The sequence below is a fragment of the Fimicolochytrium jonesii genome (genome assembly GCF_025526975.1).
Source record: "Fimicolochytrium jonesii strain JEL569 chromosome Unknown EV422scaffold_21, whole genome shotgun sequence".
Classification (NCBI taxonomy): domain Eukaryota; kingdom Fungi; phylum Chytridiomycota; class Chytridiomycetes; order Spizellomycetales; family Powellomycetaceae; genus Fimicolochytrium; species Fimicolochytrium jonesii.
Genome location: NW_026515688.1, coordinates 252,366 through 277,744, shown reverse-complemented (window position 1 = coordinate 277,744; position 25,379 = coordinate 252,366). Strand labels below are relative to the sequence as shown.

At 53.4% G+C, this 25,379-nt stretch overlaps 9 protein-coding genes across 9 annotated transcripts; 6 read left to right on the top strand and 3 right to left on the bottom strand.

Moving 5' to 3' along the window:
* The first annotated feature begins 467 nt into the window (after positions 1-467).
* EV422DRAFT_537440 (beta-lactamase-like protein) lies at positions 468-4,494 on the top strand. Its single transcript, XM_053070914.1, has 12 exons — positions 468-731; positions 818-915; positions 996-1,041; positions 1,307-1,389; positions 1,464-2,124; positions 2,187-2,282; positions 2,346-2,492; positions 2,552-2,701; positions 2,778-3,020; positions 3,092-3,239; positions 3,319-3,992; positions 4,063-4,494. Exons 1-12 carry the CDS (start codon positions 546-548, stop codon positions 4,309-4,311), a joined length of 2,781 nt encoding a protein of 926 aa, XP_052923505.1. The 5' UTR covers positions 468-545; the 3' UTR covers positions 4,312-4,494.
* Positions 4,495-5,470: 976 nt separating this feature from the next.
* On the top strand, positions 5,471-8,150 carry EV422DRAFT_537437 (eukaryotic translation initiation factor eIF2A-domain-containing protein). Its single transcript, XM_053070913.1, has 6 exons — positions 5,471-5,861; positions 5,928-6,231; positions 6,296-6,508; positions 6,596-6,808; positions 6,876-7,028; positions 7,093-8,150. The coding sequence occupies exons 1-6, from the start codon at positions 5,608-5,610 to the stop codon at positions 8,005-8,007; spliced, it is 2,052 nt and encodes a 683-aa protein (XP_052923504.1). The 5' UTR covers positions 5,471-5,607; the 3' UTR covers positions 8,008-8,150.
* Positions 8,151-8,223: 73 nt separating this feature from the next.
* Positions 8,224-10,936, top strand: EV422DRAFT_171520 (uncharacterized protein). Its single transcript, XM_053065087.1, has one exon. The coding sequence runs from the start codon at positions 8,416-8,418 to the stop codon at positions 10,840-10,842; it is 2,427 nt and encodes an 808-aa protein (XP_052923503.1). The 5' UTR covers positions 8,224-8,415; the 3' UTR covers positions 10,843-10,936.
* A 94-nt stretch (positions 10,937-11,030) lies between these two features.
* Positions 11,031-11,761, bottom strand: EV422DRAFT_498750 (uncharacterized protein; the record flags this gene model as incomplete). Its single annotated transcript, XM_053068042.1, has 4 exons — positions 11,031-11,173; positions 11,250-11,367; positions 11,444-11,623; positions 11,693-11,761. 4 exons carry the CDS (start codon positions 11,759-11,761, stop codon positions 11,031-11,033), a joined length of 510 nt encoding a protein of 169 aa, XP_052923502.1.
* Positions 11,762-12,644: 883 nt separating this feature from the next.
* EV422DRAFT_537432 (WD40-repeat-containing domain protein) lies at positions 12,645-15,397 on the top strand. Its single transcript, XM_053070912.1, has 4 exons — positions 12,645-12,974; positions 13,038-14,657; positions 14,721-15,007; positions 15,084-15,397. The coding sequence occupies exons 1-4, from the start codon at positions 12,860-12,862 to the stop codon at positions 15,291-15,293; spliced, it is 2,232 nt and encodes a 743-aa protein (XP_052923501.1). The 5' UTR covers positions 12,645-12,859; the 3' UTR covers positions 15,294-15,397.
* A 1,738-nt stretch (positions 15,398-17,135) lies between these two features.
* On the bottom strand, positions 17,136-18,967 carry EV422DRAFT_171354 (Gti1/Pac2 family-domain-containing protein). The gene is made up of 2 exons (XM_053065085.1): positions 18,622-18,967; positions 17,136-18,479 (listed from the first exon to the last, which is right to left on the bottom strand). The coding sequence occupies exons 1-2, from the start codon at positions 18,870-18,872 to the stop codon at positions 17,267-17,269; spliced, it is 1,464 nt and encodes a 487-aa protein (XP_052923500.1). The 5' UTR covers positions 18,873-18,967; the 3' UTR covers positions 17,136-17,266.
* A 1,124-nt stretch (positions 18,968-20,091) lies between these two features.
* EV422DRAFT_601940 (CRAL-TRIO domain-containing protein) lies at positions 20,092-21,527 on the top strand. Its single transcript, XM_053073710.1, has 2 exons — positions 20,092-20,658; positions 20,737-21,527. The coding sequence occupies exons 1-2, from the start codon at positions 20,225-20,227 to the stop codon at positions 21,104-21,106; spliced, it is 804 nt and encodes a 267-aa protein (XP_052923499.1). The 5' UTR covers positions 20,092-20,224; the 3' UTR covers positions 21,107-21,527.
* Positions 21,050-22,518, bottom strand: EV422DRAFT_601918 (uncharacterized protein; the record flags this gene model as incomplete). Its single annotated transcript, XM_053073709.1, has 5 exons — positions 21,050-21,674; positions 21,743-22,165; positions 22,225-22,262; positions 22,324-22,348; positions 22,405-22,518. The coding sequence occupies 5 exons, from the start codon at positions 22,516-22,518 to the stop codon at positions 21,321-21,323; spliced, it is 954 nt and encodes a 317-aa protein (XP_052923498.1). The 3' UTR covers positions 21,050-21,320.
* A 263-nt stretch (positions 22,519-22,781) lies between these two features.
* Positions 22,782-25,238, top strand: EV422DRAFT_537418 (glutamine synthetase). Its single transcript, XM_053070911.1, has 8 exons — positions 22,782-23,168; positions 23,258-23,310; positions 23,413-23,484; positions 23,555-23,773; positions 23,863-24,033; positions 24,103-24,457; positions 24,521-24,935; positions 25,010-25,238. The coding sequence occupies exons 1-8, from the start codon at positions 23,059-23,061 to the stop codon at positions 25,034-25,036; spliced, it is 1,422 nt and encodes a 473-aa protein (XP_052923497.1). The 5' UTR covers positions 22,782-23,058; the 3' UTR covers positions 25,037-25,238.
* The last annotated feature ends 141 nt before the right edge of the window (positions 25,239-25,379 follow it).

Sequence of the window (25,379 nt, the reverse complement as noted above, 5' to 3'; positions counted from 1 at the left end):
CGTCGATGGAAGTGAGGACCGGGCAGTCCGTGGGCATCTGCCCGATGTGCGTGGGGAAGAGTTGTTCTTGTGGAAGGAAGAGTTGATGTCGCTCGATATCACGTCGCCCCGCGCTCATCCGCGTTGAGGGCAAGGTCCAGCGCATTCCTCTAAGGCGTCAGGTTCAATGTTGACCGCCCTGCTCGCCGTCCCCGCAACACTCATGGCCACCTGTACATCTAAGAGCGGGTATTTCGCTACCTTATGATGATCTTTGTTTCCTTATGGATGGACTTCTGTGACGTTCTTCAGAGTGTTTACCATACATAATGAGCTCGGCCGGCAGTGGTAAAGAGCAGAAGAGCTGGGGTGAAAATGGTGGATCGAGAAATGCATACGGCAATTATGTGAGGTCATGTGATCTCGTATTTATTTGGACTCCGACGTTTCCGCTGGGAGGCTGCCCCACTTGCAGGATATTGAAGCAGGTCACATGAACTGCATACCTCCACGCAAGGGACACTCTCACACTCTCTCCTGAACCGCCGCTCTCCCGAGGCTCAGCAATGCTTCCAGTTGTCGGTGCCTCCTTGGGTGGCGGCGTGTCATTGGCGGGGAACAAGCGGAAGGAACCGTCCACGCCTGTCCCCGTACAAGACCCCGGAGATGTGATGAGGGTCACCCCATTGGGTGCTGGGCAGGAAGTCGGGAGGAGTTGCCTGTTACTGGAATATAAGGGCAAAACAATCATGGTTGGTTTGTCTGGGATTCTTCGCGCTTCGTGATCCGGATTCTGGTTCAAAGCTGATCATATCACCCATGCTCGGTATCTTACCAGCTGGACTGCGGGTTACATCCTGCAAACAGTGGATTTTCGGCATTGCCTTTCCTGGATGAAGTGGATCCGTCAACGGTGGATGTGCTGTTGATTAGCCAGTAAGGAATCGAAAACACGCCTTCTAACGAAGTCGAAAGCGCCCTGTCGCAGACCCTCCGTGACACACTTGTACGTCTAGCTTCCACGTTGATCACGCTGCAGGTTTGCCGTACTTCATGGAAAAGGTGGGTCCCTGGAGGAACGCACCGGTTGGGAAGAGAGCACCATCATTTGGGGGACAGAGCTGCTGTAGATTAGTAGTAGGGCAAGGGGCGGGGCGACGGTCGGGGAAGAGAAAGATCGCCCTGAGAGAAGACGAGGCCACCTATCTATCTCGCGCCGCCCCTATACTTTTTTGTGTTTCTATAACAGAGATTTATAAACCATTTGCATCGAGTTTGATCTTCTAATTGTGTTCTTTCATTGTGCATCTTATTTTCTTGACGCCAGACCACGTTCAAAGGTCGCGTCTTTATGACCCATCCGACAAAAGCCATCTACAAATGGCTGCTGTCTGATTATGTGAAAATAAGGTGAGTACTGTCCCTCTCCTACTTCTTCACGGCCAAGCCGGTACTTCATATCTCATCTCGTTTCCAATATACAGCAACCTCTCGGCGGAAGACCAACTCTACGATGAACAAGATCTCCAACGAAGTTACGAAAAGATCGAAGTGGTCGACTACCACCAAGAGATGGACGTCGAAGGCATCAAGTTTACACCCTATAACGCCGGCCACGTCCTCGGTGCCGCCATGTTCCTGATCGAGATTGCTGGTGTCCGCGTGCTTTACACCGGCGACTATTCTCGGGAAGAAGACCGGCATCTGATGGCTGCTGAGCGGCCACCGAATGTGACTCCAGAGGTCCTCATCTGTGAATCGACGTACGGCGTGCAATCTCACGAGCCGCGCGTTGAGCGTGAAGCGAGATTCACGCGCATGGTGCATAACGTCGTCCAGCGCGGCGGGCGATGTCTGCTCCCCGTCTTCGCCCTCGGACGTGCACAGGAACTGCTATTGATCCTAGACGAGTACTGGCAAGCTCACGCGGAACTCCACAACGTGCCGATCTACTACGCATCAAGTCTGGCCAAGAAGTGTATGACGGTCTTCCAGACGTACACCAACATGATGAACGCGAGGATCCGGCAGCAGGTCAAGATCAGCAACCCGTTTCAGTTTAAACACATCAGTAATTTGAAGAGTATGGCGCATTTCGACGATGTTGGGCCTTGTGTAATGATGGCTAGTCCGGGAATGTTGCAGGTATGAGGCTGCTCTTTCTCGCTAGCAGCAGAAGTCTTTGGTGCTGACGCGTTTAAAATCAGAATGGACTGTCGCGAGAACTTTTCGAACTTTGGTGCGTCGATGCAAGAAACGGAGTTATCATTCCCGGTTATGTCGTGGAGGGGACGCTCGGCAAGGTAGGCTTCCTCTGCCGTAGACGCCAAAATGTGGCACAAAGCTAAGTCGTCTGCCCATTCTAGCAAATCTTGTCGCAACCAGAAGAGGTGCAATCGATGTCCGGCGCCAAGCTGCCTCTTCGATTATCTGTCGAATATATATCGTTCTCGGCACATGTGGACTACAGGGAGAACTCAGCATTCATTGAGGATGTCGGTGCGCCAAATCTGGTAAGTTTCCGAATGACAACAGCGACCCCTTCAAATTCGCGCTCACGCTATCATTCCAGATCCTTGTACACGGTGACTCCAACGCTATGGGTCGTCTGCGGAGCGCTCTGCAGAGCAAGTACGCCGAGCGAGATGTCCAGTTGCACATCCATACGCCCAAGAACTGCGAGACGGTCGAGCTGTACTTTCGAGGTGAAAAGATGGCGAAGGTATGCACGCGCAATGAAAGGCCGCCAGCTCTCACATAACTTCTGCCAAACCTTGCGCTAAGACCGCCCCATGCAGACAATCGGCCGCCTAGCCAAAAACCCACCCCAACCCAGCCAACTCGTCAGCGGCGTCCTCGTCTGTCGCGATTTCACATACCACCTCCTCGACCCCGAAGACCTACCCGAATTCACGGACCTGACCCCCGCATCCATCACGCAACGCCAATCGATCCCGTGCCGTGCGCCGTTTGGGATCGTGAAGTGGTATCTGGAGATGATGTATGGGCCGGTTGAGTTGACTGGCGCCAGGAGTTTTAGGGTATGTTTGGTTGTGCATTTTAACGAATGATAGGTGATGAGCTGGACATTCATGTTTGTTTCACGGCACAGGTCTTTGATGTGGTGAAGGTAACGCAATCGCCAAACCTGCGCGTGTACACACTTGAATGGGAAGGAAGCGCAGTGAATGACATGATCGCGGACTCTATCGTTGCTGTCATTCTGGAACGAGCCGGAACGAGTCCCGCTAGTGTCAAACGTATGTTTCCTTGTCATTCACGTCTTCTTTCATCCGGCGCTCATTCAATGTTTTTTATTTGTATTGTGGGGATATCAAGTCACGAACTCCTCGTGCAGCCACTCACACGGAAGCCAAGACGGTGAAGAGGAGGATAACGCCAAAATCAAAGAGTTGGATGACGAAGGCACTCCAAAACCCGAGCCAAGGGACGAGGACGAGGACTCCCAGGACACGAAAGATGACCAGACCAACGTCGATGTGCGAGCCAAAGAAGGATTTGAGCAAGGAAGCCACGACACAGAAGCCGCGGAGTCCTCGCCGGTCCTCCATCTTCCTGAACTCGCGTCGTCTATCGAGCACGCTACCCGGATCATTTACAACCAGTTTGGAAAGGGAAATGTGAACACTGTGGTGCACGATACTTCAGAACCATCGCATCACGGGTCTTGGTCGCTATTGTCCACTGCCGAGGACAAGAGCGAGGTTTTAGGAACCAGAAATTCAGGACAGCGGCAGCTAACCGATGCGACAGTATCCTCCGCTGACGTCGGCAGCGGGGCGCTAGTGCCTTTGGTGGCTGATTCGACTCAGCATCCCACTAAGTCAACAGATCAGTTGATGTGGAACGTGGTGTCCTGGACTGTCTCGGTGGATGGGGAAGCTGTTGTCGCGCAGGTGCTCGCGTCGTGGTATGCGGCACCTGCTGGGAATGAGAGTGGAGAGGAGAAGCTGGCGCAGGCGACGCAGAAGAAGCGGGTTAGGTGTTCTGTGGTGAGTATAATCGTAGGAAGGATATGCGAATCACAGCGCAATGCTAACTACTCTCACGTCCCGTGTCCAGACCGTCTCAAAAGTCCCCTCTCCACCCGCCCCATCAACCACGCACGCAGCTCAAGATGACAACCCTACCACACCCAAACCCACATCACCAACCAAGGACGTAAAGCCGAGACTATCACTGACAAGACGGGCATCACAGCATCGTTCAGCGTCTTCCGTAGCGTCAGATGAGCTTGCGCGCCGCGTGCTGACCGTGGTGCAGAGAGCGTGGAGGGCTGTTCGCCCGGTGGGAGAGATGTGGGCATTGTGAGGGGTGGAAATTTTAGCTTATAGGCAGGTCCTGCTTCTTTTTTGGGTATTCTACTTCAAAGGACTGCTTTGTGGATAAATGCAATTGTGTGTGTGCGGTCATCAAATGCCAATATTGCATCGCTTTGTTTCTGATGTCGCAAATGCAATCCGTTTTCCTCAACAAATGGCTGCAGAGTGTCCTCCTCGTATGTGAACTGCGTTTCGGACCGCAAAATGGGATGCCCTGCCCTCCACAGTGTTCTCAGTCGGAAGATGGTAAAGCTTCTACGTGGTATATATTTCGGCGGATTGCGTCCGGCCTCCCAAATTCCAAGAAAATTACAGGCTTCTACTGGTTTGCCACTAACGTGGCGCACACAGGTCGCGCAACGATCGTATGTCCAACGCCCTCGGCTGTCGCGCACCCCACACTTCCGTCCTCAAGGTCCCACTAACTCCAGCGGGCGCTTGACAACTCGTTCTTGTCGCATTCATGCGGTCGTCCAAGCAGATCCTGCCTGGCCCCCCGCGATCTTTACAACCCGTCGCCCGCTTAGTGGTGGTGCATGTTATCGGTGGCATAGCTCGTTCCGAACTTCTTGTCGACCTTTTCCAAGTATTCGATGTATTTTGGCTCCTCCCATTGATGTTTGTGCAACTGGATAGAATAGTCGAAATGAGAGTCAGTAACGTGGGACAATGAGCAGCGCGCTGTCAGAATGGCAGGCTTCGCCCGAATGTATGCGAGCCATCAGAAGGCAGCTCCACAATCGAGCTTTCGACTCCCAGTGAGCTTTCTCCAATACGTACAAAGTGATGAGGACCGTCGTGGTACATCCTGTACATTACGAAGAACCATACTGGGGCCAACATGAGTTTGGCTCCCCAGCGGTTGACGTGTGGTGGGTGGAAGCTGCCGACCGGCCGAGGTGGGTGTGGTGCGCCTGCCATGTTGTGCTTTTCGACAAGGACTACACGGAGAGGCGATGTATATATAGTCAACGTGGGAGGGTTCCTTCAGAGTTGCCGATGACCGTCTGCTTGCAAATGTCCTTCGCCGTCGTTAGTTTGACTACTGTCCGAGTGGAGAGAGTGGAGTCTTCACCAAGTCACGTGATACGGTGAGTTGAGTGGGGGTTTTCTGCGTCGAGTTCTTTCGTTGCCCAGATCTCTGCAACCGCTTGCTCATCGTCCAACGGCCCGAACAACTATCAACAATTTAGCGACCTGTCGCAGTCTCACCGCACAACAACACAACCCTTTTTGATATCTGTGGACGAAACGAAAGTAAAACCGCCTCGATCAATTCGCAAATATGGGTGAACCATACGACGACTACGAAGAGGAGTTCGACCCGTCGACCGTCGACTTCTCCGACATTGAAGAGCGCTTCAAGGTCGAGCTTCCTAGCGGCTTCGAGACCGTTGTAGTGGTGGACAATGTTCCCGTTGTTGGAGAGGCTAAGCGCGAGAAGCTCTTGGCTGTCATCAAGAGGGTCTTCAAGAATCTGTCCATCAAGGACAACGGGCTTCACATGCCCATGGACAGCAAGACCGGGGAGTCCAAGGGGTGAGTATTCTGGATGGAGCAGCATTCTTCAGCCGAGCATCTTCTCACATTGTGGGCAACGATTAGATACGTCTTTATCGACTTTGAGACCGCCGAGCATGCCGCTCTCGCCATCAAGCAAGGAAACGGTCACAAGTTGGACAAAAATCACGTTCTTGCTGTCAACCACTTCGACGACATTGGCCGATACACCAGCATGAACGATGCCTACGAGGAGCCCGTCGAGCAACCTTTCGTTGAGAAGGAGCACTTGAAGAGCTGGTTGACTGACCCTCGTGCTCGCGACCAATGGGTCATGATGAAGGGCGATGACGTTTCCATTTACTGGAACAACAAGGGAGATGCACCGGATTTGGACCACAGCCGAGAGGTACTTTCCGGATTTGGGGCAGTCAAATCCCGCCCATTATGCTAAAAGCCCATCCTTTCCACAGCACTGGTCCGACATGTATGTGTCCTGGTCACCCAAGGGTACATACCTTGCCACCTTCCACAAGCAGGGTATCGTCTTGTGGGGAGGACCCACCTGGGGAAGGATCAACAAATTTGAGCATCACAATGTGAAGCTCATCGACTTCAGCCCCAACGAGAAGTATGTCACCACCTGGAGTCACGAGCCTTTCATCACCCCAGAAGGAGAATCACACGTAAGCATCGAACCTTTGGCATACTGTCCTAGAACGAGAACAGAATTGCAGTAACTCTGACTCGGATGAAAACTTACGTTTCTCTAGCACCTTGCCATCTGGGATATCACAACGGGTCTGAAACTCCGAACCTTCCCCATTGAAGCCCCCGCTGCGTCGGGTGCTCAGGGAACGGTCAAATTCGACTGGCCCATCTTCAAGTGGTCGTTCGATGACAAATACGTTGCACGACAAGCACCCGGCATGATCCAGGTTTACGAGACCCCTGGTATGGGACTCCTCGACAGGAAAAGTATCAAAGTAAGATGATTCATGCAGGACTTCTTTGAAGAAGGGACAAAGGAGCTCACGCTGTTTTTCCGAATAGGTCGAGGATGTCAAAACCTTCGCATGGTCGCCGTCGGACCATCTGATTAGCTACTGGACTCCGGAAAGTGGCAATATACCTGCTCGTGTCACGCTCCTGAAGATTCCCAGCCGTGAGGTTCTCCGAACAAAGAACTTGTTCAACGTTATAGATGTGAGTAGCTGTTTGTCCCCAGGAGCTGGACCGCGAATTTGAACTAAATCCCACTATTCCAAAGTGCAAACTGTTCTGGCAGCCAGCGGGAGACTACCTGCTCGTCAGCGTAGAAAGGATCAAGACGAAGAAGTCCACAATGACCAACTTCGAAATCTTCCGGCTCCGCGAAAAGGACGTTCCAGTTGATGTGATGGAGCTCGATGCTGGACTCGAGGTCGTCAACATCTTCTGGGAGCCCGTTGGTGCTCGTTTCGGATTGATCGCACAAGAGGGTACTGCCGGCGTATGCCACCTGTATCAGATGGTCTCCGCCAACGCTGCTCCGGCCGCCGTCTCCGTTAAGCTTCTCAAGGCTTTCGAAGCCAAGGGCATCAACCAGATCATTTGGTCGCCCAAGGGCCGATTCGCCGTACTGGCTGGTGTCCGTGCGTTTGCGGGTGAACTTCAGTTCTGGGACGTTGATGAACTCGTCTGCATGAACACTGGCGAGCACTACATGTGCACGGATGTCGAATGGGACCCCACCGGTCGTTACGTTGTCAGTTCCGTCTCCTGGTGGCGCGTCCAGTCAGACACCGGTTTCATCTCGTGGAGCTTCACTGGAGCACAAATCACCAAGCAGACCGTGCCATACTTCAAGCAATTCCTGTGGCGCCCTCGCCCCCCGACACTCCTCTCCGACGAACAGCAGAAGAAGATCAAGAAGAACCTCAAGGAGTACTCCAAGGTCTTCGACGAGGAGGACGCTGCCCAGTCCAAGGCCGTTTCCCGCGAAGTGCTCGAGCGCCGCATCAAGCTCTGGACCGAATGGTCCGAGTACCGCGAACGTGTGCAGAAGGACTACGACGCTGCGCACGAGGCCCGCGTCCAGCTCTGCGCTTACGACCCCGATGCCAAGGACGAAGGGCAGAGCGAGAGCGTCGAGGAGTGGGTGGAGGATGTGATCGAGGAGACTGAGGAGATCTTGGCTCGTTAGATTACTGTAGCGCTATCAGCTCTAGAAGAGATACCACTGCCATACTTGTAGATATATATTGTCAAGAAACGAATAACATTCAGTCGCATACAGAACGGTCTTCCTGTCTTGCTGTAAATTGGTTCCTGTCTATCCGATAAGCTCGAATCACCGAAAAAAATACCAACTCGGGAAAAAGGTCGCGCGCATGTTGCAACTTTTTGCACTTGATACCCAGCTCGAAGAGCTCGATACCTCCGACGCCTCGCACGCAATTGCGGGAAATACGGAGTTAGACAACCACGTTGGCAACTACGTTAGACAACCCTGTGTCCCGATCAGTACCGCTTGGGTATACCTCAGCATGGGTCTAGCCGCTTCTTAGCATCCTTTACAACTTTTTTTTCGTTTTGCCAACAGCGCTCCCGCATGCGCCCACCCATATCGTTCTCCAACCTCGGCCAGCACACGACTGCAAGCAAAGCACCCCTCAGAAGTCATGTTCTCTCTAGGCCGAGCGGAGGTTCGGCCCTCCGGCCTCGTGGAAAGACCCGTGGTCCTGTATGTGAATCGTGCAGCCTGTACACCTGGGCTACCGAGCTGGCCAGCATTACGCTGCAGCGAAAACGACGACGCTTGGCCACGGTGAGGGTTCCGACTCCGCCGCAGTGGCGGGCAATAGAATCTGAAGGGAATGGTCGGCGGCACTTCTCCGACCTTTCCACTGTCACAACCGCAGAGATTACGAAACGGCTGGAACCATTAGCTGAGGCGCTGGGAACGGAGAAAAGAGACGAGCCCGCCACACAGGACCAAATATGGAGCACCTTTGTCGCCGCCTGCGAAGATCCGACCGTACGTAGTCTGATCCCACGCAGACACGTCCTCGCCGTCATCCAGATGATCCTCCGCTACTCGGACACGATCCCGGACGCCGCCGAGAAAGTCGATTTTCTGAAGACCCAGGCCGAGCTTGCACGGTGGCCGAGGCTGGAGGTGTATATCATGAATGCGCAGATTCCGAGTCGACGGCAGGCTTTCACGTTGGAGAAGGGTTTGGAGTTTTTGCAGGAGATGCGGAATGCGGGGTTGGAACCAATTCGGGATACTTATGTGTTGTTGATGGATGCGAGAGGGAGTTTGGGGGACGGGGAGGGGGCTGAGAGCTATCTGCCGTATGTAGAGAAAGCAGGGCTGAAGCTGGATGCTGCGATATTCCAGCCGATTTTGTTAGGGTACGCACGAGGGGCTCAGGCACGGAAAGCACTGTCTGTGCTGAGGTCTATGGAAAGCCAGGGGACTGACCCGAGCGTCGAGAACTACACGACCGTGATGTCGGCGTTCGCAGGGGCTGGGGATTTGGCCACGACAGGGGACTTGTATGCTCAGCTAGTCGAAAGAAACATCTCTCCGACCGTGACGACCATGAACGTGCTGTTGAAACTGCACTGTGAGCTCAAGCAGCTCGAGCCGGCCGTCAAGATCTTCCAGCAGATCTACGAGCAAGGCCTGGAGCCCGGGGTCGATTCGTTCAACCACATGTTGAGGTGTTTCGTCCGGTGTTCACGCATCGACGACGCCATGGCGTTCCACAGGGAGATGGAGGAGCTAGGCATCAAATCAGACAAGTTCACGTACGCGATCCTTATTCACGGCTGTGCGAAAGCCGGGATGATGATCAATGCGATGAAGTATTACCGTGCGCTGCGAAGATCGGGGATCGAGGTCAACCAGTACCATTTCACGATCTTGCAGGCGGCGTTTGCTTGGGCGAAGGATATGGAGACATGCTTGGAGGTTATGAGAGATATGATGGGCACGTTTCCGCCGACGACGCGGAACTACAACATCAATCTCGGTGGATGGGTCCGTTTGCGCAACGTGGAGAAGGCGGAGATGGAGGTGCAGCGTATGACGCTGGCTGGTTGTGAGCCGAATGCGGTCACGTATCGTCGCTTGATTCGTTTGTACTGTCAGGAGGGCATGCTGGAGCAGGCCTTGGAATGCTTCACGCAGCTGAGCACATTTGAGAATGGTCCCACGGTGGGTGTGCATGTGCATCTCATCACTCTGTGCTGGGCCAAGCACCAGATGGAAGTGGGTCAGCGACTTCTGCACGATATGCGGGAGACCTACAAACAGCAACCACCGTACGCTATCCTCGAGAAACTGGCAGTGTATTACCTCAAACAGGGCGACCTAGACGCCGGCATCACCATCGTCGAACGGCTCCGGCAGGACGGATACACGCCGCGCGCATACCTGTACAACCAACTCATCCGCGCCGCAGTCCTCCACTCCAACCCTCAGTTAGCAGCACAGTTCTACGACCAGATGCAGGTCGACAAAGTCCGCGTATCGTCCTATACGTACAATCAGCTCCTACTAGCCTCGGAACACGCCCCGTCGACCATCGACAAGATCTTGCACCAGATGTCAGCGTCGGAGCTGGCGTTTGATCACCATACGTACAATGTCTTGATTTACATCAAGTCACGCAACCGCAATTTTCAGGCCGCGTGGAAACTGTGGGAAGAGTATTTGGCGGTCATTGCTGAGGCACGTGCCAACAAACACGGTGGTGGTAGTATTAGTCCTGGGATGGACCGAAAAGAGGAGGTCAAGATCCACCCAGCTGTAGCGCACACGATACTCCGGTCGTGCGCGGTGCATCGGCGGTGGAAGGAGTGGATGGAGGTCAGGCGTATTGTGGACAAGGAGGGCGTGAAGGTTTCCGGAAATGACGAGGAGCTTCTTCGGGAATTTACCCACAAGTGGTCCGAGAAGGAGCGGGAACGGTTTATCATGAATATGCAAATATTCCCTAAAGGCCAGGGTGTAAATGATCCACAGTAGGGAGAATGCCGCGGGAGATTGGAGGTGTGTGGAGGAAATATACATAGATGGTGACTACCACTATACATACGTAAAGTGCATACTAGCTGAAACAGTACGAGCTAGCGGGGGACATGTAATAAATTATCGTGCGGGAACCAAAAAATGCGTGCCTGGAGAGATAATGAACGATGATCGACGACAGCCGATCAAGCGGCGGACCGACGGTTGTAAGGCAAGAAGCGCCTCTCCTTTGCAGCATTCTTCTTCCTCCGCTTTTCGAGAAGCTTGTCGATATCCTTCTCTTTCATGGACTTGTACTTTTCTACCAGCTCCATCTTCTTGATGTCGGCTGGATAATGGGGGAAGAGAGCATATTGTGAGGACTCGGCATGAATACGCGCGGTGTGCTATAAGCGATGACTTACACTTCTTCAGCTGCCATGGCTTCTTCCCTTGAGCCACAGCGGCTCTCTCCGTCTTCTTCCATTCCCGCAACATCTCTTGTCGCTTCTCCTTCGCTTTCCGTGTTTGTATCCGAGACGTCTGCAAGGGATGGAGCGTCAGACCCATTGTCCACTCACCCTGCCAAAAATGAAAGACCGCTCATGCTCATGCTCACCATGCTCTGCAACGTGTTCGTAAGCCTCTCCTTTGCCTTGGGATCTTTTGTGGTTACGATCTGCTTTCGGAGCAGTTCGATCTCGCTCTCCTCGTACTCCCGAATGAAACCGTAGGATGTGTTGAAAAGCGCTTCGTTCAGTTTTCCCGCCAAGGGGTCGAAACGTGGGTCACGCGTTTTCTGGAGCACAGTCCGTTTAGTTTTCGTCGTGTACGTTAGTTCCTACTGCGGCCGGTGGTTAACACTCACCAGTTTGGGTATCTCGACAACCTCCCGTCTGCGGGTGACTTGTCGCTTTGATGTAACCTCCGTAGGCATATTCTTATTCGCTCGCTTTGCCAATTTTGGCAGAGGTTTCTTCTCCTTGTCCTTTTTGAACAGATCCTCTTTCCGCCCCGTCCCTCGCCCAGATGCTTTTCGTTCACCACTTTCAGATTCCTCCTCATCCGAGCCCTCCTCTTCCGATGCCTGTTCTCCCTTTTTTCCCCTAAAGTTTTCATGGAACTTTTTCATCCCAATTTTCTGCTGGATTTCGATGAGCTGGTCGAAGGGAACATCTGCCAGTTCGCGCTTTATCCTCGCTAGTTGTGCTGCATCGTCCTCGTCGTCGTCACCGTGAATCTCATCGTCCCCCTCATCGCTGCTATTATCCAAATCTTCCTCCGACCCCGTCTCACTAGCATCTTCGCCGCTCATATCCGATCCATATGCGTTAGCGCCTTCTCCTAAAACGTCCCCGTCGGAGAGGTCCTACGCAGAAAGCAAACACCTTAGAACGACAGTTTAGAATGCTTTGCTAGAGTCCACCCATACCTCGCCTTGACTGCCCTCCTCATCTCCAGACCCTTGGTCGGAGGGCATGTCGAACGCTTGCATGCGTCGCATAGCCCTTTCCGTGTCCTCGTCATGCTGTGACGGACGAGAATTGCGAGACGCGGCTGGTTGTAACCTCCTTTCGAACGTTTTCTGCTGCTGCTGCTGCTGCCGCAGCCCGACAGCCTTTCCGTTGCCGCTTCTGCTTGAGCGTGGACCCTTCATTGCTGCACGTTCACCCACTTTGGCGCACGGTGGTCGAGCTTCAAATTCGAGCAGGAAAGTGGTGAACCAGGTGGGGAACGGTCTTGCAAGGGCTACGGTCACGTGACTCGATGACTTCTCGCGCGTCCTCCAGTTCCAACGTCCCCAGTCCCTTTTCGCCAAACCGGCAGATTCGAATTCGAGGGTTCATTGGCCAGTCGGAAGTTGTCTGTTACCCGATAGAGACGGCAACCCTAGGATAAGACAACAACATATTGGGGTCCTTGTCTCAGGCTCGAAAAGTCGAAAAAGGGTTGGACTTTACTTGTCCAGTGAGGGGTCATTACCCTGAATTGTTGTTTTATCGAGTCTAAACCGTAGCCTGAGGCTTGTTACACAATGCAAGTGTCCAACGCAAACAATGTCAAGATATACTCGGTCACTAGTGCGGCTAGGAGTGCCATCCCTGACTGGCTGCAAAGGAGGAACGCCAAGAGTCTGAAGAAGGACGAAGGTATGGTCGTGGAACAGTTTTCGCCGCTTTTTTTCCTCGCTCGCTTACCCATGACTTCCACAGAATGGCGAAGGCGTATCGAATTAATCCAGGACTTCGAGTTCCCTGAAGCGTCATTGAAGATAAAGCCGACGAGGGATGGAAACTACATAGTGGCCACTGGTGTCTATCAGCCTCAAATGAGGGTATACGAACTGGCACAAAAGTCGATGAAGTTCGATCGGCACCAAGACTGCGAGAACGTCCAATTTGAGATTTTGTCAGACGACTGGAGCAAAACGGTCATGCTGCAATCTGACCGAACGATTGAGTTACATACGCAGTTCGGACTGCACTACAAAACGAGGGTCCCAAAATTCGGAAGGGATATGGCATATCACTACCCAAGTTGCGACCTGATGATTGCTGGAGCGAGTAATGAAATATGGAGGCTGAACCTGGATCAAGGACGGTTCATGACATCGCTGGTTACGGACAGTCCAGCGATCAACGTGATGGGCATCAACCCTGCCCATCAATTGTTTGGATTTGGAGGAGAGAACGGCGTATTGGAGTTCTGGCACCCAAGGGAAAGGCGGAGACTAGGCACACTAGATATAGCAGCCTCCGTAGTGAAGGCGGTGGGATCGGGCGAGCTGGAGGCATTCCCCCAAATCACAGCGCTGAAGTTCTCGGACGACGGATTGACCTATGCGGTGGGAACGGCAACAGGACAGGTGCTGACGTACGATTTGCGATCGGCCTCGCCAATGTTCATCAAAGACCATCAGTATGGGTTCCCGATCAAGTCGCTCAGCATGCATTCGTCTGGTAACGTCGTGTCTGCGGATACCAAAATCATCAAGATTTGGGACAAGTCTACAGGAAAGGCCTTCACGTCGATTGAGCCTCCAAACGACATCAACGATGTGTGCGTGTGGGATAACTCTGGTCTGATCATGGTGGCCAACGAGAGTGTGCAGATCCAATCGTTCTACATTCCCCGACTGGGTCCTGCGCCAAGGTGGTGCGCGTACCTCGACAACCTCACCGAAGAGCTGGAGGAGAATCCCAACACCAGCGCATACGACGATTACAAGTTCGTCACCCGCAAAGAGCTTACGAATCTCGGACTCGATCACTTGGTCGGTACGAACGTCCTCAAAGCCTACATGCATGGATTCTTCCTCGATCTCCGATTGTACGAAAAAGCAAAAGCGATTGCGAATCCTTTCGAGTTCGACGAGTACAAAAAACGCATGGTGCAGGAGCGCATCCAAAAGCAACGTGCCAGTCGTATCTCCGCTGTGCAGAAGCTGCCTAAGATCAACAGGAATCTTGCTGTCAAACTCATGCAGGATACGATTTCAGGCAGTGAGGACGATTCCGATGACGGTGGGAAGAAAAATAAGAAGAAACGGAAGACCCAGGCTCTTCAGGACGCAGCGGGCGCATCCTTCGACAACCCGCTGGGCGATTCGCGTTTCGATGCCATGTTTAAGGATGAGGCGTTCCAGGTCGATGAGCTCAGTCACGAATACAAGTTGCACCATCCCTCAGAATCAAAAATGGCGGCAGCCAGGGCTGCATTCGCAAAGGTGGATGACGGCGAGGAGGATGGGGGCATGTCTGATCCTTCTGACCGCAGTGACGGTGACTCTGACAACGATGAGGACGATGACAATGTCTACTCGGATGATTCAGGTGTGTTTTCCGGCCCCGCCCGTGTAAGTTCATTCATTTGCTAAAACACCACATCTCTTGCAGAGGACGACCAAATCCGATTCACCCGCGCGAAGAAAGCCAAGACCGACGCCAGCGCACGAGGCGGCAAAAGCGGGCCATCGTTCTACGAGCTCAAAGCCGGCTACAACCCGGCGAAGCCCGCCGATGGGCAACAACAACGACAACGCGAGTCGCAAGCGAAGCAGGCCTTTGGAGAGCGACTCAAGGATGAGGCGCAGACGAGTGGGCGGGCGGATAAGATTGCACGGACGCGGAGTGGGAACTTCAGTATTACGTTCAAGCCTGGAGGCGGACGAGATCGTGATGAGGTATGTTCGTTTTTCATCTGGAGTCTCACCTGTAAAGTTAGAACGAAAAACCCATGAAGTTTCTTTTCATCAACAGGAGGACGCCTCAAGAGGCATGCGCACGACCGACTCAGACAGCGGACGAGGAGGACGTGGGCGAGGTCGAGGGCGAGGCGGGAGTCGCGGTGGAGGCCGTGGTGGAAGCTTCAGCCGTGGTGGCGGCGGCGGCAGTCGGGGAGGCCGCGGAGGAGGTGGTGGTGGACGGGGCGGAGGCAGGGGACGGGGACGAGGGCGTGGTGGGCATTAGGGCGTCTGCTACCACTTTGCAGAATTTTTGTTCGTATTTAACCTCACGCATGCACATTATCATTATTCATTTTGTTTGCAAATTGCATTATTCGTCCAACGCACTGGATTTCAACAAACCTCTTGATCAAATGGTGACCAATTTGCGCTTCCGAAGTGACCCGGTTCAGCCATACCGAAACGAAAAGCTTGACGTCCGAACTGCATGTGCGCTCACCCTGACAGCCCGACCCCGCTCGGCATACAGTATTTACGCAGTCTATGGCCAGGCCTCTTTCTTTCTTCCTTACTTAGTTTGTTTGGGAACATTGCGCCTACTGATGAGGGAATAAAGAATAGAGGAAACTTCTTACCTACTACGGTTTTCAGCGCTTGATTCCTACCTACAAAGGTCTTGAAATAAGCTCCCCGAAATAAGCTCTCCCCTGGCTGCTGATGAGCAGCTGCAAGTAGACACGCCTGAGTATTCCGCAAAAATCCTCCATTAAAACTCGCAAACTCCGTGTGGGGCCTGCACAGGTATGTTCAACGACCACGCCCAACTGAATCTCTGATATTACCAGCGTGCCGTTGACAACTTTGCTCAGCACTATCCGTTCTCTTCTGCTGCTCCCTCAGCCCAAGAGCCATTGTAGCGTGGAACTTGATCTGCAACCGTCGTAAGTTAGCATTTTCGTTCACAATTGCGGTACTCATGTTCACTATGGTGGGCCATGTCGCGGAACTGATAGTATTGCTAGGGGGCGAAAGGAGACTGCCAGAACGTCTGGGGAAGACGCGCTGTCGAATACAGGCAGTCCCTGACGTATTTTAGGACGCCCCACGTCTTTCAGAACGCTCTACGCCGACTGTGCCGGCTCTAGTCAGGCGAATTCGTAGCTGAACTACGGCCGCGCCGCCCGGGACGTGAGGTACATGAAGGTCAGCCTTCCACTGGCAGCAAAGGATTCCCTCGTACTGTCACTTCTTTGTCGCATAGTCTCTGACGCGGCCCTCGACGCCGACACGATAGTGACCTGGATGACTTCATGATCCGGGGACCTGAGTGTGTCCCACTTTTCGATCATATCGTCGCAAACGTTCGGCATCGGAGATCCCAGCAGAATATCAACAAACGAACAGATTTTTGCCCCACGACCGACCCACAGGCGCGCCGAAACGAAGAAGCTCGACTCGAAATCATGCGCATTGCCTCTAGCACCCCGTGGAACGTTGAAGCATTCAAAATCCTGCACGACGAGTTGGGCGTCGATCTGAGAGAGCACAAGGATTGGACCTTACCAACGTACGAGAGCGCTCCGACCTCGTTTCGGAATTCCTCATAGTCTAGCCGATGGCGAGTAAAGGTGATCCCGCCTTTCCGGCTTTAGTTGTTCTTGGTTGGCGTATTGGAGCCCGTAGGAAATTCGTTGTACGAACAGAAATTACGTTTCATAGTATGAGAGAAATGCATTTCGGCTGCTCCTGCAATTCGCATCCATACCCTGCCTGCCTTGTTTCACTACGACGACAGATGACTCTGAAGGACAGTGTGGAGTTCCCGGCGAGAAGTCCAGCCACATCACGGAGAACGAGCTCGATTTGTTCTGACGTTCATGTTTTTTACTGAAGATGCCAACCAAGTTCGGATGAAAAATGACAGAAACACCCAATGACAGAAACAACACCCAATGACAGAAACACCCAGTTCAGGACAGAAAAAGCAATGTTCATAAAACAGATACAAAAGAAACAAAAGACAAAAAGGGAACCGCTCGCTAAAATGCACCTGAAGGGGATTCCCAGGTCCAACACATGTTGCTCCCACAGAAGAGATCTTGCGCTTAGAACGCCCAAGCAATGCTCTCCTCAAAATCCAAAAGAGTTCAACGCCTCCAAAAAATTCCACTCCCTTTTCCAAGATACAAATCAAGCACCAGAAGCACGAATGATGACCATTGCTGGTTCCAGGGATCATCCCCGTAGAATTGCAGCTCAAACGCTGCCCCACCTCCCATCCTCTTCCTCTCTGGAGACCGCGCGCCTCAAGGGCGGCAACCTTGGGTCAGGCGAACCGTTCGACTCCTGCTCCGCTTCGCTCTCATGCGCTGGTGCTTGGCTCAAAGCCTGTTCGGTGAGGTGAGGAGACAGTTCATGCTCGTGCAACTCAGGCGATCGCGTCTGCTGCTCATGCTCATGCTCATGTGCCATGTGCAACGGGTTGGAAAGGTGCTGCTGTTGCTGGTGGTGCTGGTTGTACATGTCGCGGTAGTACGGTGTGTCGGTGAAGTCGACGGTGCTGTATTGCGGCGACGAGGGGGTCGTGAGGTCTTGCGGGTGATGGATGGTTTGCGGGTGATGAGCGTAACCGGCGGGAATGCGAGGCGAACCGGCGCTCGCGTAAGGGTGGTTGCGGTACTGGCCTCGCGTGTTGGAGTGGATGATCGGCCCGCCGGCGTAGAGGTCGTTGGAGCTGCTGCCACGTGAGCCGGACGATAACTTCTTGCGACCGCTGCGAGAGGGGGGGAGCTGAGACAAGTCGGTGGATATGCGGCGATCGCTAACGCCCATTGCGGCGGCGACAGCAGCATTGGAGCCGACGCTGTAGTCATCGAGTTGGAGGTGGCCGCCGAAACCGTAGATCTCGTCACCGTTGGGACCGTGAGGGCCGGTGGCATCCAGCGCGGCGCCAGGTGGAAAGCCCTGATGAGTGACCCTCACCATGGCACCAGCGGCATTGGCGGCAGCAGCAGCAGCAGCAGCCGTGACAGGCAGCAAGGAAATCTCAGGCAAGATTTCCGGGTAAAGCCCCGCACGGATGGCCAGATTCGCCAAGTGGGGATCCTCACGCGGTGTCTGCAGTCTACCCGAGGTAACGTCCGATTTGGTATAGTAGCATACGGCATGGAGTTTGCCGCCCTCCTTGGTTCGAACCGAAATGCATTTTTTGGTAAGGAGAGGACTTAAGTCAGGCGAGTTCGGAGATGGGTCTCCTTGTTGTGCAGCCCGAGAGCTGGACGATTTACGGCGGGGCTGGCTTTGAACTACAGCTGTCGAAGGAGGGTGCTTGGATCGCTGCTTGCTCTCCGGTTCATCGTCCGATTCGGCCGAAGACGCTCGTCGCCGGGCGGTGACTTCGTCAACCTCGCGATAAACGAGGAAGCTGCCCTTGATGCGCGAGGGACTCCAGCTTTTACTGTCTGTCCACCTATGAGTTGACGTACAGGAAGAAACAAAAAGTGTTGAAGTCAGAATTAGGTCACATTAGGTTTAATTCTATCCCTCATATGGAGCCGAGGCTTCCCAAAAGTATTCGTCCGAAAAACTTTTTGGAGAATCTGGACAATTACCTTTTAATGCCGCTCTCATCCTCCTCCCAAACGAAAACAGAGCCGCTCTTAATGGATCGTTCGCGTTCTTGAACCGACAATCGACGCTGGACGCGACGCAGCATGCCGACGCGACACGCTTCGAACAGAAGCAAGCAGTCTTGGGTGGACCCAATGTAGCCATGGTATGTGGGCGCACTGCCACCTCCATGAGGACCGGTGGGCATAGCACGGATAGGACTAGAAGTCGCCGGGGCGAGGACGAGAGCCATTTCGGTGTGGGAACCGATGGTGGTGATGGTACGTGATGTGCTCGAAGTGATCTGATCGCAGAGAAATCAGTGCGCGATGCGGACGATATGTGGCGCTTTTGTGTATCGTAACGTCAAATTCGGTGGAGGTGGATAGCCTTAATCCCTTAGCCGCTCCTGTTGAGTTTGTCCGTGTTGTAGCCAGGTGGGTATGGTATACTACCGGTCTGGCGATACAGCTAGCACAAACAAAAGCTTGATCTTCCTGCTCACGGTTTTGCCGGGATGTTCAAACAGAACGTACGAACTTTCCAAAAACGTAGACCAGGATAAACGCAAAAGTAAAAAGCGAGGGGGACGTTGCGGAGGGGCGACAGCAAACCACAGGTGATGACAGGTTAGAGGTATTGCCGGAAGCGTTAAGCCTGCGTATGTTCCCGTTTGCTGGCGGAGGCGACGGGGAACTTTGACGTAAGTGAACAAGGTTTTGGGGGACACGAGAGATGGATGTGGGGGCGAAGATGAAATACAGATTAGACCTCTACTATCTGTGCAGTATGCCCAGCTCTAAATGCAACGCAGTCCACGGCGTAAACAGTGGAACAACGCGTCGGAGATTGGGCTTACGTAAATGGTCCATCAGCGCGTTGACCTCAGCACAATTGACCTGTAGGATTCACCAGCGAGTTCGGAGTGCCCCTCAATGAGAGATTTTGTCATCAAGAGTTTGCCTGCAGCGAAGTATGTGGCGGCCATGCCACCGATGTACCATTACCCCCCGAGAATAGATATGCTGGATGATGATCAATCGCCAAACGTTGACTGTCCAGCGAAAGTGTCACTTTGAGAGCTCACAAGGCTGGTCAATGGGGCCGAAGTGTATGGAAACGGACAATATCAATTTCACCGTCCTTGTTGATTTGGACCGAAAGACGTGTCGAACATCGCCCGTCGCTGCGATACCATTATCGCAATATCTTCGCCTTTCCGGCCTTGTCGTCTCCACCCGAGAGACGTTTCGTCAAAAGCAAGCACTTATGCATATAGCGGTTGACGATATCTTTGAGCGGCTTGCGATCACAAATCACCATGTACGGGCATCAAAGCAAGTAAGAAATCTAATCACATGGTGTCTTTCCGTTTTGGTCTGTTGAAGGAATGCGATCCTTTTTGGGATTTGAAGGACAGCGGTCCTTCACGATTTGAAAGTATGGCATTGCAGAAGGACATCATCATGCATGCGAAGGCGCTTATCGGTAGGATTTACCTCACGTCGGATCTTTGCACGAATTTCGTGAGGATATAAAGATCCGCGAGGCCCGCAGCGATGCATCTGCACATCACATCTCAAACACACGCACATCGATCGCATCATGTCACCAGCCATGTCTCCAACAACACAGCAGTCAGCGCTAGATGTCCTCATCCCAACCACCGCGCCCGCGTTCGAAGCCTTCCGCCAACGTCTCTTCACCGACGCCCAACTCTCCTCGCTCCACCCAGAGAACCTCACAACATGGTGGCAAGCCAAGTTCTTCCAGATGTACGCCGGCGACGGCGACCTCGCCGTGCGCGCCATCGCCAAGCTGCTCGTGTGGCGCGAGGGGTATGATTGGTTTACCCTGCCGCAGGAGGATTACGCGGATCAGATGGCGAGCGGGAAGTTGTATTTTGAGGGGGTGGATCGCGATGGATTCCCGGTGCTGATATTTCGGCAGGAGAGGCATCTGGCGAAGGCGGATCCGGATGGGATTGCGCGGAATGTGAGGTTTTTGATTTGGTTTATGGATAGGGCTATTCGAGATGGGTGAGTTTGACTTGAAAATGAGCGCTGTGCACTTGCGAAGGAGCGTCTTTTCATCCATAATCTTTCCGCCCCCAACAGAACGATCAAAAGCCGTGTCACGGTCTTCCTCGATCGCATCAATGTTGGCTCGGCCAACACCGAATCCCTCGCCTTCATCCGCCATGCAGTGCCGCAACTGCAAACCGCCTTCCCCGAAATCATCAACAAAGTCGCCGTCTTCCCCGCCGGAATGATTCTGTACGGTATGTGGAAGATCGCGCAACCGCTCATCGCGCCACGCCTCGTAAAGAAAATCGTCATCTGTAGCGGAGAGTTCCAGAATGCTCTATTTGAGCTCGTGAGCCCTGAGAACTTGTCGCGGCGGTACGGAGGAACGTTGAAACAGGATGGCGCTGATGTGGTGGGGACTGTCGGTGAGCGGAGACCTGGGATTGTGGCGGAGGAATAGAATGGATGCCGTCTGTAGCTTGCTAGAGTAGAATATGTTTACAATGGTCAGAAAATAAGGAGAAGGTATTCCAGAACTTCGGCATATGCTCTCAGGTGCTCTGCTAAATGCACTGTCATCTGATTAGTGAGGGTATCAGAGTGCTACTGCCTTATGTAAAGCCGGACAATATCTACGGAATCTGCAACATGCTACGCCTAGTGCTCGCGACACTTCAGAAGCCATATTTCTTGGCAGCCTGCTGGTCAACCCATTCAGGGAAGAAATACTGCAACAAGCCCGCAATCTTATACTTATACGGCAGATAAGTCTCCCTAGCCCGGCTATCCGCCGCTTTGATAATGCCACGAGCGCATTCCTGTGGTGTCAACTTTGATCCTTCCTCGACTTTTGCTGATGTGCTGTGATGAGATGCGTGGTGTTTGGCATCCACGGCGCTGCATCGAAGGTCTGTTGCGACCGATCCGGGAAGGCAGATGCATATTGCCACATTCTTGGGGGCGAGCTCGATGCGTAGGGAGTTGAAGAACCCGTTCAGTGCGTGTTTGCTGGCGGCGTAGATGGAACGCTGAGGGGATGAAATGTGAGTACATCCAGCGGTAGTCCGACCTTCAATCTGGATGCTGAAAGTCTTACCGTTGGTGCGGCAAACGTCCCCGCAACGGACGAAACAACTACGAACTTCCCTTTCGAGGCGATCAAGAAGTTCTGAAAGTGCTTGGCGATCATAATCGGTGCGTACACATTGGTGTTGAAAACTTTCTCCACGACGTCCGCCGCGTGGCTCGATTTGCCCGTTCCTTGGATGCCTTCCTCGTTGTCCTTGCAGAGGTCTTCGAATGCAAGGACCGAGATCACACCTGCATTGATGATCACCGTATCGCAACCGCCCAAGTCCTCGGCCGCGGCCACGGCGACGCGACGTAGGTCGTCTTCGATGGTGATGTCGGCGGTAACAAACCGGGCATGCTCGCAAAGACCAGAGGGTGAGCCCAGGCAGTCCAACGTTAGCTTCTGTAGAAGGGGCTCGCGACGAGCTACCAGAAGAAGGCGGGCTCCCTGGTGTTCTAATATGTCAACCATGGGCCACCAAGAGCTTCCTCCGGAAGTGCACCTACCCGTTCCGCGTATTGCAATGCAAGCTCCTTCCCGATTCCTGCTCTACACCGTCAGCATCCATGCCGTAGCGTCCTATATATGCAGCACAGATATCGCACCTGTAGACGCTCCAAAAATGACAACCTGGGAAATCGTCAGTGAAGTAATGGCGCGTAGGAAATTTGCCACCAATCGCTCACCTTTTCGCCGACTTTGTTGGCCTGGCGCACTGACCGCCTGGTTTGCTTGACCACCGCCCACCCGAATACGCAGGACAGGGCGGCCCCGACCACGTAAGTCGACGTCATTGACATTGTCGCAGTGAGCTGGGGAGGTGTCAAGTCTGAATTTGAACCCAATGAACTCAGTTGTCTAGGAGTTGACATCAGTTGACAGTTGACTAAGCCTCAGTGGACATCGCACGGCGAGTTAGGGTTACGAAGGCGCATCACGCAAGTTGGGCGGCAGGCTTGGGCGGAACGATGTGGTGTGTCATCGGGCGTGACGTTGCGCAAGCCTGGAATTGCTGGAATCGCCGCCTGGAAATGTGACCAGAACACAATATGCGATGGAAAGGGGAAAGAGGAACCATGCATGGGAAGGGCATCATGATGGGGCCCGCCCTGTCCTTCTCGTGCGCGGTGAATGTGGAAGTTGACGAAGGCTCCATAAACAGAAACTCCTTCGTCATCACCTTCCCACACTAAGTAACCACCGGCCCAGCTTCTTCCCGTCGTAAAGATTCTGTCTGCATTCATGGAACTCCCACTTGTCACATAACCACCCACTCCAGCTCCCGTACCATCGTGCGCTTGAGAGAGAACGATAGGCCTTTTCACGCGATTGCACCCAGCATGGCACCAAACGACACCCGAAAGGTGCATACCGCCGAAACCATCGCCAAAGAACTGGAAAACGATGTCTGCGTCAAGGTTTCCGGTTCGGATATCGATGGCATTCCCAGGTGAGACGTCTCTTTCCTGATGACCAGTAGATTTGCGGCAGCCATCTTGACCTTCATCGTCACTATACTGCGTCGCGTAACGGCAACAGAGGCAAGATCATCACGAAGGCCAAGTTCGTGAAGTCGCTCGAGGAAGGCTTCGGTAAGTGCTCGAAGTGGAAGTTCCTTCAGAGAGCGCCTGGGAGCTTTCACGCCGGGAAAGCCGTTTTGGCTGACCGTGGAAACTTCTCCTCCATACCTGCAGGTTTTTGTAACGTGGCTTTCGGATGGGACATGCTAGATAAGACTTACGACGAGTCTGTGCAAGTCGAGCGAGGTAGAGTGCATACCAGTGGTGTCTTAGTACATCGTACGTTTATTGACGCCATCCACTTTGCTGTCAACAGGGTACTCGGATCTCCTGGCCAAGATCGATCTTTCCAGCTTCCGCCGGATTCCATACGAAAACAACGTCCCACATTTTCTCTTTGATTTCCACGACCCGATTGCCAATTCTCCTTTCAAGGCGTGTCCGAGAAGTTTGCTGAAGAAGGCCATCAAGGATTGCAATGACCTGGGATTTGCGCCTCTCTGTGGCGTAGAGTTTGAGTTTTACAACTTCAAGGGTATGTCCGGCATGGTCAACGTCGGAAGGGCATGGCCTTGTAGTGGATGCCGTTTGCTCAATCTCAACATACTCTTGCTCGGTTCGTAGAGACTCCTGAATCCATCAATGCCAAAAACGGCGTAAATCTCACGGCACTCACGCCTGGGATGTTTGGTTACTCATTACTTCGGCCCACTCTGAACAGCAAGTTCTTCGACGAGGTGTACCATCATTGTTTGGCGTATGGGATTCCTATTGAAGGGTTCCACACGGAGACCGGTATGAATGGAGCACATTCGATTGCGTTCCGGATAGGCGCCTAATCGTTTCTCTGCATCGCGCGAATAGGTCCCGGTGTATTTGAGGCAGCTCTCGAATACGGTGACGCGCTCGAAATAGCCGACCGAGCGCACCTGTTCAAAAAGGCCGTGAAGCAAATCGCGCTGAAACACGGCATAATATCGTCGTTCATGGCAAAGCCATATGCGGATCTTCCTGGCTGCTCGGGTCACATGCACTTCAGTTTGAAGGACATCAAAACGGGGGCCAACGCGTTTGTTGATGATGGCAACGAAGAGTCGGCTGGCGGGAACGAGGCGAAGGCTGCTATGAAAGGGATGAGCGATACGATGAGGCATTTCATTGCGGGGTTGTTGGAAGCGCTGCCGAGTATTCTGCCGTTGATGTTGCCAACCATCAACAGGTATGACCCGTTGGAGACCGGTCCTCGCGTTCCCACAGCCCACTAACGTCTATTCACCCCCAGCTACAAACGCCTAGTAGAAAACAACTGGGCCCCAATCACAGTCTCCTACGGCATCGAAAACCGCATCGCAGCCATCCGCCTCATCGCGCCCCCAACCTGTCCCAAGTCCGCCACCCGCCTCGAGCTCCGCGTCCCCGGCGCCGATGTCAACGCCTACCTCGGCATCGCCGGATGCATCGCCGCAGGCGTGCGCGGGATCAAAAAGAAGATCGAGCCGAAATTCCCGCCTGTTCAGGGCGGCGATAACGGGGTTTTGGGTGAACGGCTGCCGAGGACCTTGAAGGATGCCGTGAATTTGATGATGGCGCCGGGGAGTGTTGCGAGAGAGGTTTTGGGGGATGGGTTTGTGGAGCACTTCGGACGGACGAGGTTACATGAGTGGAAACAGTGGGAGACTGCTGTGACTAATTGGGAGGTGAGTCCTGATTGGATGCCGGGCATGGCGGAAGCCGACCCTCGCAATTGTACTGAAGCTGTCTTCGTTGACAGATCAAACGCTACATTGAGACTGTATAGTCCGAGGCGTTGTAGCTACTCGCCCTTTCTCCTTTGCTTCCCGGTATAATTTCCCCGAAAACCTTTCCCCCTCCCCTTTTCCGCGCCAAGGACCTAAGACACTGTCACTCTCTGATACCTGTACAGGCAGTTGGTTTCACAACCCCATTCCTTCTTTTGAGCGTCACAAGTATCGTACATAACTAGTAAGACACATAATACATATCGTCCTGTCCATCAAAACAAACTTCCCCGTCTAGTCTTCCATCTATCTGTGAAGTTTGCACTGACTCCCTCCCACTGGAGGTCCCAACATTTACAGAAACCGCTTCCTGCCCTTCGCTCCCACACCATCCTCACCCTC

Excerpts from the sequence above, each read along its gene's own strand:
- EV422DRAFT_171520 (XM_053065087.1), top strand. The coding sequence starts at position 8,416 with ATGCGCCCACCCATATCGTTCTCCAACCTCGGCCAGCACACGACTGCA.
- EV422DRAFT_537418 (XM_053070911.1), top strand. The coding sequence starts at position 23,059 with ATGGCACCAAACGACACCCGAAAGGTGCATACCGCCGAAACCATCGCC. Across the intron at positions 23,169-23,257 it reads GATATCGATGGCATTCCCAG|AGGCAAGATCATCACGAAGG; the intron begins GTGAGACGTCTC and ends TAACGGCAACAG. Across the intron at positions 24,458-24,520 it reads ATGTTGCCAACCATCAACAG|CTACAAACGCCTAGTAGAAA; the intron begins GTATGACCCGTT and ends ATTCACCCCCAG.
- EV422DRAFT_537440 (XM_053070914.1), top strand. The coding sequence starts at position 546 with ATGCTTCCAGTTGTCGGTGCCTCCTTGGGTGGCGGCGTGTCATTGGCG. Across the intron at positions 2,283-2,345 it reads TGGAGGGGACGCTCGGCAAG|CAAATCTTGTCGCAACCAGA; the intron begins GTAGGCTTCCTC and ends TGCCCATTCTAG. Across the intron at positions 3,240-3,318 it reads GAGTCCCGCTAGTGTCAAAC|TCACGAACTCCTCGTGCAGC; the intron begins GTATGTTTCCTT and ends GGGGATATCAAG.
- EV422DRAFT_601940 (XM_053073710.1), top strand. The coding sequence starts at position 20,225 with ATGTCACCAGCCATGTCTCCAACAACACAGCAGTCAGCGCTAGATGTC. Across the intron at positions 20,659-20,736 it reads GATAGGGCTATTCGAGATGG|AACGATCAAAAGCCGTGTCA; the intron begins GTGAGTTTGACT and ends CGCCCCCAACAG.
- EV422DRAFT_171354 (XM_053065085.1), bottom strand. The coding sequence starts at position 18,872 with ATGGCTCTCGTCCTCGCCCCGGCGACTTCTAGTCCTATCCGTGCTATG. Across the intron at positions 18,480-18,621 it reads GATGAGAGCGGCATTAAAAG|GTGGACAGACAGTAAAAGCT; the intron begins GTAATTGTCCAG and ends GTCAACTCATAG.
- EV422DRAFT_537437 (XM_053070913.1), top strand. The coding sequence starts at position 5,608 with ATGGGTGAACCATACGACGACTACGAAGAGGAGTTCGACCCGTCGACC. Across the intron at positions 6,232-6,295 it reads ATTTGGACCACAGCCGAGAG|CACTGGTCCGACATGTATGT; the intron begins GTACTTTCCGGA and ends TCCTTTCCACAG. Across the intron at positions 6,809-6,875 it reads TCGACAGGAAAAGTATCAAA|GTCGAGGATGTCAAAACCTT; the intron begins GTAAGATGATTC and ends TTTTCCGAATAG.
- EV422DRAFT_537432 (XM_053070912.1), top strand. The coding sequence starts at position 12,860 with ATGCAAGTGTCCAACGCAAACAATGTCAAGATATACTCGGTCACTAGT. Across the intron at positions 12,975-13,037 it reads GAGTCTGAAGAAGGACGAAG|AATGGCGAAGGCGTATCGAA; the intron begins GTATGGTCGTGG and ends TGACTTCCACAG. Across the intron at positions 14,658-14,720 it reads TGTCTACTCGGATGATTCAG|AGGACGACCAAATCCGATTC; the intron begins GTGTGTTTTCCG and ends CATCTCTTGCAG.